At 35.9% G+C, this 16,907-nt stretch overlaps 1 protein-coding gene across 4 annotated transcripts in view; it reads right to left on the bottom strand.

Moving 5' to 3' along the window:
- The window catches only part of MINDY3 (MINDY lysine 48 deubiquitinase 3), an 85,787-nt gene that overhangs the window by 43,792 nt on the left and 25,088 nt on the right, over window positions 1-16,907 (bottom strand). For all 4 annotated transcript variants that reach the window (XM_054507347.2, XM_045874353.2, XM_064592012.1 and 1 more), the window contains 2 exons: window positions 16,287-16,366; window positions 1,963-2,033 (listed from right to left, as the gene is read on the bottom strand). In XM_054507347.2, the coding sequence (XP_054363322.1) occupies window positions 1,963-2,033; window positions 16,287-16,366 (151 nt within the window). The remainder of the gene's footprint in view (window positions 1-1,962; window positions 2,034-16,286; window positions 16,367-16,907) is intronic.

The raw sequence follows: 16,907 nt of genomic DNA, 5'->3' as shown, positions 1-16,907 counted from the left end.
AGTTCTGCCTTTCATCTATCTGAGTACCACTGTGTTGTGTCCGGCCATTAAAAGAATCTTTAAATCTTATAAACTACCAGTTACTGCTAGAACTCTAGAGCAATATGTAATAGGAGAATACACAGCCACTACTGTTTTCCCACTAACATCTAAGGAGGAAAACAGGCATTCCCCTGTTCTACCTAACAGCTAAAGAAAAGCAAAAACATGATTTAGAAAAGCTTACAATTCTGGTGAAATCGGCCATTTATTCATTCATTCAACAAATGTTTACTGAACACTGTATATGTACCCAGAAAGACAACGTCACTGGCTTCAGAGAGTCTATAATCCACTGGGGATGACAATAAAAAAGCAAATTCAAGATTAAAAAAATAAGTAAACAGAAAAGATCATTACAGAGTGATTATTCTTAGGACATTGTGAAAAAGAGTCACTGAAGGAATGGCTGAGGAAAAGGTCTCTGAGGCACCACTTTAAGTAGGACCTGAAAGGGAGAGGGAGCTGTCCATTTACAAGCTGGAGTATTCCAGGCAGACATGACAGCAACTATGAATGAAGTTATCAGGCAGGAAAGGGCTTGGGTGTGTTTGAGAGTCTGGCAGGAAACCAGCAGGGCTAGAGCACAGCAGTGGAGAGGGCAAAGCAACTGAAGAGGGACAGACAGGACCTAGATCAGGGCGTTACAGGCCAGACGATGAAGATTTCACAGTGTATCATCTCCACACCCGATCCTCCTGCAAAACACACACACGCTTTATAAAAAACAGCTTTATTCAAATATCCTTGACATATGAACACTGTGTATATTAAAAGTGTGCAACTTAATGTTTTTGTATATGTATACACTGTGAAAAGATCACCACAATCAAGTTAATTAACATAGTCTTCACTTCTATGTAGTTATCATTTGTACGTGTGTGCACATGCACCCAGGCATGCACACACACTTTTTGGATCGATGAATGTTTGTGTGTGTTTCTTGGGAGAATGGGATGCAGCCTGATGCTCTGGTTGCCACGCTACTTCAGAATAGCTTTAGCTTGTAAATTAAAGTCACCAAAAATAAAAGAGTTACTACTGTGATACAATACGATCCCTACTAACGGATAAGGGCAGGATGAAACCTATTTGATTATCATACCCATATCACTCCTTTCCAAGCGTTGTCAGGAAAGAGGAATACTTCCAGTTAAAAGACAGACAGACAGACAGAAAGAGGGCAAGACACCGTTATTTTACTAAATCACCATCACCTGAACCACTGCTAGGGACCCACCATTCTAAAATGGAAAAGAAAATTAGATCTACTTCTTCCTTCCTCCAAAATCAGGCCATCTCATTAAGTGTAATGATTTGAACCCCGTTTAAAACTATTTGGAACATCCAATAGTTATTTCAGATGATGCAGGAAAACAATGAAATATTTATCAATAAATGAGAAGTTCATGGCAGTTCCTAACCTTAGCCCATGTGCTAAAGAATTTAATGCTGTGAAATGCTTGGAATTTGCTTTTTTTAAGTGTGAAATCATTTTTCAGATGGAAAAGACAAAAGTTCAAACTTCAGGCATCTAGCAAATTCTTTTTCTTTGCCTGGTAAGTATTACCAGTTGTTTCCGTGAAGTATACTATTATGAGGAAGAAACAATACATCCTCTTCCCCTGGTTTACCAAAAAATATATTTTCAATAATGGTGTGTCTATTTTTATGAACTGTTTTTTACTGGGCTCTGCCCTCTACCCTCAGAAAGGAATAAACCTCACAAAGAGGAAACTTGGCATGATCAGCCAACTTAATTCTACCCTTAATATGCCTGTCAGTTTAGGAAAGGAGATCAGGAAAGAACTGAGAAGTACATAGTAAAAGCAGTAAGCTACATGTCATCATAGGAGAAAATACTGTCCACAACAGTGGAGGTGTGAATAAAAACATTGAAAAATACTGTAAAAATCAACTTACCTTACAGTATCTTAAAGCTTCCATTAATGTTAAGAATCCTACAGCAGCTTGTTCATGTATACCAAGAAGTTCTACAAAAAAAAGTTTGTACTGCATTAACATACATAAATCTGAAAACTACTTAATATAAATATAGATGTATACATATATACATTTTACACCAAAATTTTTACTTTTCCCCAAAAGTATACTTTAAAAATTTAAAATGATATAATTATCCCAAAAGTATAATTTCCCCAAAAGTATACTTTAAAAATTTAAAATGATATAATTATCATTATATTACTACTTATTACAAAATACCATTAGATCATGTTTGTGGTGGGTGATGTGATGCTTCAGATGTACATTAAATGTATTTTTATAAAACCTTATATTCAACTTTAACTTTTAAAATGAAGACACTGTCCCCTCTGAAACCCAAGGAATTACTGACAAAAATAAAGAAGAGATACTTAATAATATCCAGGCAAAACAGCCAACTTGAATGAGTTTGACTTAAACAAATAAATATGCTAATCTTTATTTGTAAAATTTATCACTGTATAGCAGTGAACCTACTTGCACAATACTTAAAACACGGGTATTTGATACCATCCATTTCTCCTATAAACAAATACAGTGTGCTTAAGATTTGGGAAATAAAGACAAATGGAACAAGGTGTCTGCCTTACAAAGACTAAGTTTATCAAGACAAGAAAAGAATGTGTCTTTTTTCTGTTTACATATACGTATACACTGTGTGTGTATATATATATATATTAAAAGATTTAATTATTTATTTGAGATAGAGCAAGAGCGAGCAGGCCTGAGAGAGGGTAGGGGCAGAGGGACAGGGAGAGGATCTCAAGCAGGCTGCATGCTGATCACACAGTCCGATGAGGGGTGGGGTGGGGGTACCTGGGCTGAGTCCATGACCCTGAGATCACAACCTGAGCCGAAACCAAGAGACCGACCCTTAACCAACTGAGCTACCCAGGTGCCCCATATACACTTTATCTTGTGATAAAAGAACATCTGCTTACTATATTAGGGAAGGTGTATATTGGAATTTGTTTTTTTAAGTGTGAAATCATTTTTCAGATGGAAAAGACAGAAGTTAAAACTTTTGTGAGGGGGGCCTGGGTGGCTCAGTAGGTTGAGTGTCCAACTCTTAATTTCGGCTCAGGTCATGATCTCATAGGTTGAGGGACTGAGCCCCACATGGGGCTCTGCACTCACGGGGGAGTCTGCTTGAGGATTCTCTCTCTCCCCTCCCTGTCCCCTCCAGCTCTCTCTCAAATGAATAAGTAAATCTATTTTTAATAACGATTTTATTTACTTGAGAGAGAGCAAGAGTGAGAGAGATCACAGAGGGAGATGGAGAAGCAGGCTTCCCGCTGAGCAGAGAGCCCCATGTGGGGCTTGATCCCAAAACCCTGGGATCAAGACCTGAGCCGAAGGCAGATGCATAACCCACTGAGCTACCCAGGCATCCCTAAATAAATCTTTAAAAAAGAAAAAAACAAATGGGACAACATTTGAGTTGAATCTTTAAGCATATGTAGGAATTTGCAGGTCACCAAGAAGAGAATATGAAGAAAATTCAAGGCGGAGGAAATAACAAAGTATGAAAAGTTATGTATTTAATGTTTGAATATGTCAAACCTTTCTTTAAAGGTTTCTAGCCTGGGGAACCTGATAAATGGTGATTAACTAAAAGAAAGTTAAGTAAAGGAAATTAAGTCCTGAAGTGGTATGGAGAGAGAACACGACTTTGGTTTTAGACAAGCTGGGATGGAGAAAACTTCAGGACTTCTAGCTAGAGATGGATTCACAACTGGAAGTAAGGCTCAGGAACACAGAAGAGAGGTCAGGGTTGGATACAGAGCTTTGGGAATCAGCAGAGAGATGAGAATTGAGGTCATGCATGTGGATAATAAAGAACAAAGCTCAGAAAATGAAGAATAGATTATTCCACAACAGAGATGTAATTATAATGATAATCAAATCTTTTATAGACTAGCTTTCAGCTAACGTAATTAAATGGAAATGTAATAGTAATTTGGGTCCATATATATTTCTAAAAAGCATTTTTTTTCTGGTTAAAAATTATGCCCATTGTAAATACAATGTATTTATAACTTTGTTTCCTTTTTACCATCTGGTCATGTTTTGTCCATTTTTCTATTAAGATATTGTATTTTTCTAATTAATGTAATATCATCAACTCTTGGTCATACTATGTATCCTTAAATAACAACATTCAGACAGTATAAGCTAAGAACTGGTTGTTGAACCTTTTGGATTTGCAAGTCCAAAATTAACAATGTGTATGTAATAATATATATAGTTTGTATTTTTTCACTAGCTTCTTACAGGTACTTGGGAGGTATAACAATAGTTCTCAAATTGTGTTTTAGGATTCTTAGGGGTCCACAAGACCCTTTTAGAGACTACATGAAATCAAAATGCTTTCCATTAGAAAAACATTAATTGCTTTTTTCTCTTAAGCTTTCATGAGTGTAGAGTGAAGTTTTCCAGAGGCCAAATGATATGTTTGTTCTACCTCAAAAGATTGAATCTATAAACAGATATGTCCACTAATAACCTTAACCTAGACACTGAAGGGGTTTACAAACAATGTCACTCTTCTTACTAATTTTCTTCTCATTTTAGAAAAGTTACTTATTATAAATATTTATATTAACAAGTAATGGGTATATTACTGTTATTTTAAAATGAGTTAATACATCTTTTTAAATTTCTCAGTCTTAATTTTTAAGAAGAAAAATACTGCACATTATTTGGTTATAACTCATATAAGCAAAAGCTCTTTGGGATTTTGAATCATTTGTTTTTTAAATTTTTTTAGAGAAAGACAGCCTGGGGGGGAAGGGCAGAAGGAGAGAGAGAATCTTACGGAAGTTCCATGCCCAGTGTGGAACCTGATGGGGCTTGATCTCATGACCCTGAAATCATGACCTAAGCCAAAATCAAGTCAGATGCTTAACCGACTGAGCCATCCAGGTGCCCCAAGATCTTCTATCATTTTTAAAAGTGTCAAGAGCAAAATAAATAAATAAATAAATAAATAAAACAAAACAAACACAAACCCACGAAAAAAACCCCACAAAAAACCAAAACCCAAAACAAAACAAAAACAAGTGTCAAGGGCATGAAACCAAACAACATGTGAATCACTGGATTATTGCATTCAAAGGAAAAAAAAGGGAGTGCGGGTGAGCAACCCTAATAGGTAAAAATGGTACTCCATTACCTTACTAATTTTTCCTTCCTCTTCCTTCTGAGGTTTAAGCACTAAATGTTTTCAAGTTCAAAGAATACATATGTTGAGAAACATTTCCACACTTTAATTTCTAAAATCAGATCACCACCTAGTGTTATGATTAGATACTACAATATCTATTTCCTCGGAATTTTAAACAAATACCTGAAACAGTATATTTATAATAATATCATGCTACCAACTCTAGCAAACTAGCTGTTCATAATTCTTGGGTAATGAATTATTCAGATTAGGTCAGTAAGCACATATTTAGGCATGTAGTTTAAATGGCAATACTTAAAAATTACTATTTCTTTAAACAAAATGAATATATATTTAAAATTTTTATCTTTAGTAGCTAATGTGCGTCCTTAGGAGTATTTATTAGTTTACGAAGTTGTAAATGTAGTGAGGATATATCAATCTCACATAGTACAATTTACAGAACTTACTTATGTAAGACTTGTAAATTGACTTCAAGACTTATTAAGACATTTGCAGAACACCCTAATAATTGTGTCCTTATATTTTTAGAATTTTCTAACTTTGCTTAGCCTTGCATTTAAGATTAATCATGTTGAGTCCCTATCAACCCTATCTGCTTCAGTCAGTGAGACCGTATATACATGCAAAGTTTTATATTCCTCAGTTTGCCTCTCTTTCTTCTTCTCTTCCACTTCAGCTGTCACTTCTCACTGCTGTCAGTGCATCTACGGAAGGCCCACTTGGCCTTTTAAATTTGATGCTGACTTGGAAACCAGATAACTGCACTGCATTTATTTAAGAAACATACCCTGAGTGCCAAGTATTGGGAGAAAAAAAACAAAAAAACAATGCTGCATATTGCAGGAATACAAAGCTACCATGGGGACTACAAAGATGAAGCAAGACAAGATCCTTTTTGCAAACCATATATCTGATAAGGGGTTAACAACCAAAATACATAAGGAACTCTTAAAACTCAGCTGCAAAAACCCAAATAATCCAATTAAAAATTGGGCAAAGAACATCAAGAGACATTTCTTCAAAGAATACATATAAATGGCCAACAATTCATGAAAAGATGCTCAACATCACTAATCATAAGAGTTGCAAATTAAAACCCAACAGAGGTATCACCTCACACCTGTTAGGATGGCCATTATCAAAAAGAAAGTCAAAACAAATCATAAGTTGGGGCGCCTGGGTGGCTCAGTCGTTAAGCGTCTGCCTTCGGCTCAGGTCATGATCCCAGGGTCCTGGGATCGGAGCCCCGCCTCGGGCTCCCTGCTTGGCGGGAGGCCTGCTTCTCCCTCTCCCACTTCCCCTGTTTGTGTTCCCTCTCTCACTGTGCCTCTGTCAAATAAATAAATTAAAAAAAAAAACAAAAAAAACAAATCATAAGTTGTTGGTGAGGATATGTAGAAATTAGAACCCTTGTACACTGTTGGTGGGAATGTAAAATGGTATAGCAACTATGGAAAACAGTATGGAGGTTCCTCAAAAAGTTAAAAATACATCTACTGTGACAGAGCCATTCCACCTCTGGGTATTCAATCCAAAAGAATTGAAATCAGAAACTCAAAGAGATATCTGCACTTTCATGTTCACTGCAGCAGTACTTACAGCAGCTAAGATGTTGAAACAACCTAAAAGTCCAGCAACGAATGGATGGATGTGGAAATTGTGGTATATACAGATGATGGAATATTACTCAGGCTTAAAAAAGAAGGAAATCCTATCATATGTGGCAACAGGAATGAACTTTCAGGATACTATGCTAAGTGAAATATACAAGTCAGAGAAGGAGAAATACCGCACGATTCCACTTAGATGAGGTATTCGAAATAGTCAAATTCAAAGAAGTAGAGCAGAATGATGGCTGCCAGGAAATAGAAGGAGGAGGAAATGGGGAGTTGTTATTCAACAAAGTTGCAGTCATGTAAGGTAAGTTCTAGATATCTACTGTACAACTTTGTGCTTAGGGTTAATTCTGTATCTTAACTTAAAAAATCATTATGAGGGTAGATCTCATGCTAAATGTTCTTACTACAATTAAAAAAATTCCCCCCCAATAGTAGGTATCAAAGTAGAATGTGTTAAGTGCCATGAAAACAAAATGCTCAGAGGTAAAGATACATCACTTTCGGCCATGAGAATCAGGAGGCTATCCATGGAGGGATGGCATATGAAGCAGGCAGTGAAGGACTGCATAGGCACAAATGGGAGGGATACAGGTCTTTGGCAAAAGGCATAGCATGAACAAAGAAATAAAAGCAAGTGGCATAATTTTTTTCAAGCATAGGTTTCTGATGGTTGGAAAATAAGCTAGAATGAAATTATACAGGGTCCTTGAGTAAGTAAGGTAAAAAATCTGTAGTTAGAAAAATTAAAAAAGAATGGACTTATTTGCAAGAATGTTAGAACAGCTAAACTACAAAGCAGTAAGATACTGAGAAAGATTCGGCTATCTCACTGATATATAAATTGCATAAATATAAACAATCTGACCTATGAACCTATGAATCTATTTTTGAAAGTGAAAAGCTTTTCAAACCCATTTACTGGTTGTTATATTCCTAAGAAGTCAGGTTGCTACAGTGTTGACATATAGCTAGGGTTGCCCAATTTAGCAAATAAAAACACAAGACGCCCAGTTAAATTTAAACTTCTGATAAAAAAAACAAGTAATTTTTTTAGTAAAACTATATTCCAAATGTTGAATGGCACATACTTATACTAAAAATGATTTATCTGCAAATAAATTTAGCTTGGAGTCCTGTATTTTATCTGGCAACTTAGCTCCAGCTAATTAACTTTTATAGTAATAAAATATAGAGAAAATAAGCACTTCTGCCCCTTTCTCAAATTTTGATAAACGAAACACTTCAAATTTGTATACCAACTAGCCACTTAATTGCAATTCATATTACTTAAAATCAAAATGATCTTAATTTTCAGTTTAGATTCTCTTAGTATCCTAAGTTCATCAACGTTCAATGAACTATTTAATTGTAGCCTGGATGGACTGTGATAATGATTTCTATTAAAAGGAAAAAGAAAGCAAGCTCTGGGTTTCTGATTGATAAGAGCTGACTCTCTCAATCCCATAAAATGAAGAAAACATTCAAATAATCAAATAAACATAAACAATAAATGTACAATACATACAATAACACAGCGCACAAATACAACAGAATGCCTTAAAGGTAGGAAAGAGACCATCGAAAAACCGATCTATAGGCAAACAAAGCAAAGAAAATCTCTGTTCAAAAGACATGCATTAGTACAAAATAAAGACAGATGGCAGGTAGACTGGGGCCAAACCACAAAAGGCTTTGAGAGCCTTCGTAAAGAGTCGAAGTGCATGGGGAAGCCAGTCACTGAATGGTTTTAAGTGAGAAACTGTCATGATCTGACTTAGTTTTTAAAATATCCCACTAGCCACTGTGACAGACTAGAGTGTGGGCAAAAATGAAATTAAGTGATGAGTTCTACTGCAGGTTTATGTGTACTCTATCGTAGAAGCAAAAGATAGTTTAACAGTTGAGGTAGAATAAAGTACATGGATTCGGGAACTATAGAACCTATATGATCAACACTATATACTTTCATTAAAAGGTACAAAAAAGCCCAATCTAAATGGGAAGACTTACTACTGTAAAGATGGCACTTCTTTAAAATAATCTACAAATTTAACATAACTCATTCGAATTCTCACGAATTTCTTAAAACTGCAACTTAAAAAGCTGAAAGAAGTTCAATTGGACTAAAAAATGTAAAAATGGCTATAATAATTTTACATTATTATATTTTTATTATAATAATAGTAGGAAATGTGCTGACAAATATCAAAGAACATAAAACTAGGCAATAAGGTAGTTTTGGCAAAGAACTCACAAATAGATTAGTGGAATAGAAGAGTACAAAGAGTGTTTCATAAATATGGGAAAATCTGTTATTTGATCAAGTAGGTGTGTCAGGTGGAGAAACGACAAGTTAGGATATCAGGCAATTCTTTGGGAAAAAGTAAAAAAGTAGATCTCTATACCATACCACTCACAAATAAATAATCCAAATGGATTTAAGAATTAAACATTAAAAAAAAGGCCTACAAAATCATTTGAAGAGAATACTAGGAAATATTAGTTTAATATTGTGGTGGGAGAAATACAAAACTGATTCAAGAAAAAAATTAAAACAGAAGCCATAACAGAAAAGATGAAATGATTTATCTTTACAAAAATGAAAAACTTGGGTATGATAAAAGATACCATTAACAAAGTTAAGGGACAGAAAAGGCTGAGGGAAAATATTTGCAACATATTTTTAAAACAAAAAGAAAGAATTTATAAAGAGTTCCTAGCAATTGCGAGTAAGACAATAACCTTTCCCTTCAAAATGCCAAAAGCTAGAAAGAAGCAATTCCCAGAAGAGGAAATACTAAAAGCTGACAAACACACAAAAAAGATGATCAAGCACAGGCTCATGAGGAATCAGAAATGTGAATTATCAGTAAGATGACATAATAAAGATGCATGGTTCTGAGTATTGGCCAGGATACAGAAAAACAGGAAGCCCCCTACATCGTTAAAAGCCAAGTTGATACATTAGCAGTTGGTAAAGCAGACTTTAGAAGGTAATCTGGCTTTATCTATCAGTTTTACAAATGTTCTTCAAAGATTAAATATATGAGTTAGCATATGACCCAGGATTTTCATTCATAGATACCAAAGAAAAATCAAAACATATATCCTCACAAAAGCTTACATAAATATTCCTAACTAACCACATTATTCAGGACAGCCAAGTGGAAACAAGCTGAATGCCCATCAATTGACTAATGAATACATAAAATATGGTCTCTCTACACAATGGAATGTTATTCACCAATAAAAAGGAGTACAGTGCTGGTATTATGCTAAAACATGGATGAACCTTGAAAACACTCCAAGTAAAAGAAGCCAGTCACAGGAGACCAGATATTATATGATTCTATTTACAGAACTACTTATAGAACTACCTATAGAACTATTTATAAGAAATCCCCAGTTTTGGCAAATCTATGGAGACAGAAAACATTAATTGTTGCTAGGAGCTGAGGGGCAGGCGATTATGAGGAGTGGTTGCAAATGGGCACAAAAAAATGTTCTAATATTGATCTGGTGATGATTACATAACTCTAAGACTATATTAAAAACCACAGAATTGAAATACATACATACATACCATGGAATTTACATTTTAAATAGTATCACGTGTGGTATGTGAATTCTATCTTGATAAAGCTATTAGTAACAAAAATTAACATGCCTAAATTTTTATCACATTCTACTTTTAGAAATCTATCCTATAGGAATATTTGAGTATGTAAAAATTTATATATAAAAATGTTCTCTGCAGTTTTTGTTTATAACAGTCAAAAATGGTAACAATATACATGTTCACCATAAGCAAACTAAAGGCAAAAGACAAACTAGGAAAAATATGTTGATTGTACGTTATATTATATATATATATATATACACATATATAAAAATATATGACAGATCAAGCATTGATACCCTTAATAGTTAAAGGCAAGAAAAATGCCCTATTTCCTTCTTGGACTTTCCTAGATATATATAATATTCATTTTCTCTCCAACTGCCAGATAGATGCTTACTGCCAGGAAAAAGCCTAACTATAAGCTTTACCGGTTGGATCCACTCTAAATCACTCTATGTAAACTCATCTCTACCTCTTACTGCTGACTGCACTTTTAAGAATCTCTCCCATGATCCATTTTTTCACTCCTTCTTAAAGCAGTGGACTCAAACTCTTTCTCTCCTTTTATGCCTCCAACTTTACCTCTGTCCATTCATTCTCAGAAGACTTCAAAGTTCTCCCTATTTTAATCTTTCACACTTCAAATGTCTTTTTCTTTTCTCAGCACATTCTTTCTTCGTATTTTAGAAGAACTGTGCATCTTTCCAAGGTTACTGTTACTCCTGACCCCATTTACTTTGATTAAAAGTGGCTCCCTTCCCTTGGCCAACAAACAATTTTATTTTTATTTTTTATTATGTTATGTTAATCACCATACATTACATCCTTAGTTTTTGATGTAGTGTTCCATGATTCATTATTTGCGTATAACACCCAGTGCTCCATGCAGAACATGCCCTCTTTAATACCCACCACCAGGCTAACCCATCCTCCCACCCGCCCCCCCAGAACCCTCAGTTTGTTTTTCAGAGTCCATCGTCTCTCATGGTTTGTGTCCACCTCCGATTTCCCCCCTCATTCTTCCCCTCCTGCTTTTTTTTTTTTAAACATATTATTTGTTTCAGAGGTACAGATCTGTGATTCAACAGTCTTGCACAATTCACAGTGCTCACCATTGCACATACCCTCCCCAATGTCGATCACCCAGCCACCCCATCCCTCCCACTCCCCACCACTCAAGCAACCCCCAGTTTGTTTCCTGAGATTAAGAATTCCTCATATCAGTGAGGTCATATGATGTCTTTCTCTGATTGACTTATTTCGCTCAGCGTAACACTCCAGTTCCATCCACATCGTTGCAAATGGCAAGATCTCATTCCTTTTGATGGCTGCATAATATTCCATTGTATATATATATACCACATCTTCTTTATCCATTCATCTGTCGATGGACATCTTGGCTCTTTCCACAGTTTGGCTATTGTGGACATTGCTGCTATAAACATCGGGCCAACAAACAATTTAAGTGATTTCTATACCTTAAAACAAAAACTACATTCACCATCTCTTCACCTGGGCAATCAATTCCACTTTCCCTCTTTCACCAGTAAAATTTCCTTGCTTACATGGCTGAAATATTTACTCCCTATGATCTGGTTTCTACCTCAGTTGTTCTTGTAACGCGAAGACCTTGTGAACTGCTAAATTCATAGCCTATTCTTAGTCCTCATTCTCCTTGAATGAGAAATACAGCATGGCTCATTCACTGACTCTGTTTCATGGACAAGAATCTTTGGATTAAATTCTCAAAATCAGTATCTCTCCATAAATGAGGCAACTAACTACCTCTCACGGTATGAAATTTAGTAAGATAAACTTTTCCCACATCATCTTACATATTTATTACTGCGCTCGATTCTGTGAAACGTAGTATAAGAGGCAGCCTATCGTAATGATTAAGTATGCTTGTTACATGGACTCAGACTACGGTTGTTCAAATCTCAGCTCTATTTATTAAGCTGTGTGAAATGAAGCAAGATACTTAAACACTCTGTGCCTTAGTTTCCTCTATGATCTTCACAAAGTAGTTCTAAGAATGAAGTGAGTAAATGGGGGGAAAATACAGTAATTAGGTACTAAGAGCAGTGCTTAGCACTGTTAAATAAATGTTCACCACTGCTGTACAATGAGTACTCCTGACCATCATCAGTAGCTGTACCCGCTCTTCAAAGGAAATGAAATACTTGAGGACAAAGACTGTTTTTTCCGCCACCAAAAGATCCACAGACACTTCAAGTCTGCTTGCCATGTTTCTTCATGTGTTCATTTATTCAATAAGCTTTATCGGAAAACCTACTAGTTATTTGTACTTTACTCTCATGCATCTCATCAGTTGAATTCTATAGCTTCTACCTTCCTGTAGTCTCTCCAACAGAGGCAGAACGTGCTATGGTGGAATGAGCACAGGCTTTGGATGTGGTCCAAAGCAGTTTATGCCTCTGCTGTTTGATGCCGGGCAAATTACTCAATCATCTGAGGCTCGCCTTTTATCTATCAAAGTTAAGATACATATCTAAAAACATACTGGTTAGCACAAAGTACATAAATACTGGTTGCTCTTTTTTCTTCTATTCCAAATACCTTCAGTGACTGTCTTCCTGATGCTTGCCATCTAAAATGTAAACTTCTTAGTATTCAAGATCCTCTGAGTTCTTACTCAGCCCCACATTTATGATCCTTCCTCTTACTAGTGTCCTTCACAGATCCAGTGCTTTCATCTGCTGGTCCTCAAACCTGCCTGCACATCAGAATCATCCTGGGGTAATTTTAAAATTATTATGCCCAGGCTCTACCACTTAGGGATCCTAACATTTATTTACTCTCGGTTGAGGCCATAGCATGGACATATTTTTAAGCTCCCCAGTGGTCAGGTGTAGTCAGGATTAAGAACCAGGGTGCTAGTCTGATCTGTCTCCAGCCCCTAAACACAACCTGCAATTTTTCACAAAATGCCCTCTCGCTCATTCCATCTCGCCCCATTAAAATGTTAACTCCTACTTAAAGTATTTCTGTTTACCCCAACATAATCACAGTAGAAGTTTTCTCCTTCCTCTGTAATACTTTGTTTCAACATGCTTCATTTCACATTGCATTATAGTTATTTGTGTGCACGTTCTTAATTCCCCAGACTAGGTATGTGTGCTTTTGAGGGAAAGTTAAGTTCTCCCTATGGGCCAGTTGAGGCATTTTAGAAATATGATCTTAATCTTCATAACATCCCTTTGAGGAAGGCATTAAACCTCCGTATTTTATAACTAAGTAAATTGAAGCTAGGAGAAGTAAAGTGGCTTGCCTAAGGATTTTACAACTAGTAACTCTTTAATTATACTTTTTCTTTGTATATTACATATATCACAACCTCCTCCCATGTTGTCAGATCAGAAAAACATCCAATAAATGCCGAATAACATACAGATTTTTAAGTTTGGTGACTGAAAACAAATTCAACTTCAAGTCAACATTCCTAACAATTAAGGGAAAATGAAAGAAATAATGCCCTGCCTATTTTCTTTTCCAAGATAAGTACTTTAAAGTCATTGCTTAGTTTTGATAGTTAAACTATACTGAAAAAAAATTCACAGCGAGACAATAGCTTTCAAAGCTAATACTTCAAGCAATAGAAAAGAATCAATTTGTACACATCAAGAACCAAAACTTGGATAAGTAACTAATACTCTATGGGGAAAGTAACAAATTCACAGCAAGAAAAAAAGCCTATGGGAGGATAGGTGAGGAAAAGCCTAGGGAGACAGAACAGCCTGGGTCTGAAAGTAGGAGAGTCTTAGGAGCATTTGCAGAATGAAGAGAAAGGAGGACCATGATAACTAGTATCAAGAGCCAGAGCAATGCACCAAAGTCCAGGTGGAAAGACTTATGAGCTGTAGAATTATGAGGAGTAGCCAACACAGGGACAGGTGGGATGAGATACCTCAACCCAAGTTCAACAGGAACCAGATATTCCTTCCCTGATCATCTGAGATGATCTAAGATACTTCAGGCCCCAGAAACCGTAGGGGGAAGGAAAAAGAGAGGGTGTGTAGAAGCCATGTGGGTGAGGGCATATTACTGAAGAAAGAATGACATACCTTTAACTGGCAGGATTAAATGCCTTCACAGCTTTGAATCAGAGGGAGGTTCAAGAATAGAATGGGCTCACTTACAAAAAACAGAGCAAGGTAATTTGTGTAGTTTTTTTGTCCATGAGTTTTTTGTCCTTTGCCAAAAATCAGCAAAACTAGGTTCTCATTCTAACCTAAACACGAGTGAATAATTTGCCTATTTTATCTCATGTATGGTGGGAAGGTAGTTATTACATTTCTTAAATAAATGAAGGGCTGGATTGTGCTATGGTGCTTTTAAACCTGAAATTCTATAATTTTTACTGACCTTTCCCTCTCTTAATATTATATCCTTTCCTGTTTCTTCACTATACCTATTTTTAAAATTTGAGAAAAATTCAAATTTAAGATCAAGATTCCCTCATTTAAATGGGAGTAAAAAGCAGCAACTCAATCATAATATTTGCTTCTGCTATCTGGTGACAGTCTCATCTCATTATTATAAATTTTATAATATTATAAAATATAAATATTATAAATAAATTTCTTTGTGAACTGTAGAAACTACAGAAGCTTCCCATCCTATGCTTTACATACTCCAAAAAGAGATACATAGTAGTTAATATAAGTTGAATGAGGGGTGCCTGGCTGGCTCAGTCGTTAAGCGTCTGCCTTCAGCTCAGGTCATGATCCCAGGGTCCTGGGATCGAGCCCCGCATCGGGCTCCCTGCTCAGCGGGAAGCCTGCTTCTCCCTCTCCTGCTCCCCCTGCTTGTGTTCCCTCTCTCGCTGTCTCTCTCTCTGTCAAATAAATAAATAAAATCTTTAAAAAAAAAAAAATAAGTTGAATGAGTAAATAACCGAATTTAGACTGACCCGGTAATAAGCTGAAGGGAATTTTATTCGGAACTATCTATCGGCTCTTAAGTGGATGAACTGGCCAATAATGTGTTTCACTTCAAGGTCCCTGGGAACGCACGAAACTACAGCAAAGAAATCACTGAGACCAGAAATGGAGGTGTGGTGGAGGGGGTGGTAGTTTAAAATTCTCAGATAACATTAAATCTGCCCAGCATTTTAAAGGAAATTATACACACTAAATGTAATATAGGAAAAAACCACTAGACTCACCAAATATTTCAAAGTGCGTTACTTGTAATTCTCAATATTAAGAAAATGCAATAGGGGCGCCTGGGTGGCTCAGTTGGTTAGGCGACTGCCTTCGGCTCAGGTCATGATCCTGGAGTCCCTGGATCGAGTCCCACATCGGGCTCCCTGCTCGGCGGGGAGTCTGCTTCTCCCTCTGACCCTAACCCCTCTCATGTGCTCTCTCTCAAATAAATAAATAAAATCTTTAAAAAAAAAAAAAGAAAATGCAATAATGTCTGAGATTTACAGATACCACTGGATAAATATGTACTAGATTTATAGATAAAAAGAGATCTACACCTTCTAATGAAGTTAGTTCTGCAATCCCATCTAGTATTTCATACTAGAGAAAACTAAAGGTGGGAGGAGTAACTTGACTAAAGTCTTACACTTGGAATTTGAATCCAAGTTTGTCTGCCTCCAAACTCCATTCCACACTCTTTAAGTGACAGTGCCTTGAAGACAGGGAAGGATTCTTCTATATTAAAGCACTTATGTTAACCTCTAAGTAACACAGAGCCATTAAGTAGATGAGTAACAGTCAACCATACTCTAAGGAAATAGTCCTCATCAAAGAGTAAACACAGCAAAAAATATACTTACTCATTCCTGAGCATTCTCTATCACCATCCCACACATTAGAAACAGCATGTCCCGTCAGTAGGAGGTTAATTAAACTTTGGCTATTAATAAAAATTTAAAAGTAATTAAAGCATGAATAAACTAGTTTTCACATCAAATGATCCCTGTGGTAAAGCATAAAGTAACGACTTCTACATTATGTTGGTTAAGAAACAAAGTTAGGGAATACCTTCCATTTTTATTTTATACACTCAACTGAACAACAGCTTTCGAAATGTATCACTGAGTGTATCATCACAACGGTATCTACTGTTCTATATATTCATCTAAATTTAACAACTTTAAGATATCACGTTTAAAAAAAAGATACCACGTTTAAATGGATGGAAAAAAGATTACTTAGACTAATAACTTAATATTTATAATCATCTATAAATATATATGTAATTATTATTTTTTGTTTGATGGTCAATTGAATTTTAACATCGGAGGCACAAAGATCTAAAGAGAAGGACTTATGCAATAGAGTGGGTTAACTATCACTGTTTCACTGATTTTAATAGAACTGTAAAGAGCTTGGGGGAACGGTTTCAGAGAAAAATAAGGAAAAAATATTTCCCTCAAGCAGGAAAGCATTTACAA

The sequence above is a fragment of the Mirounga angustirostris genome, unplaced genomic scaffold (assembly GCF_029215605.1).
Source record: "Mirounga angustirostris isolate CCGP_5_RB_7025 unplaced genomic scaffold, mMirAng1.0.hap1 SCAF_5, whole genome shotgun sequence".
NCBI lineage: Eukaryota > Metazoa > Chordata > Mammalia > Carnivora > Phocidae > Mirounga > Mirounga angustirostris.
This window is presented reverse-complemented; position numbering and strand designations above follow the sequence as displayed.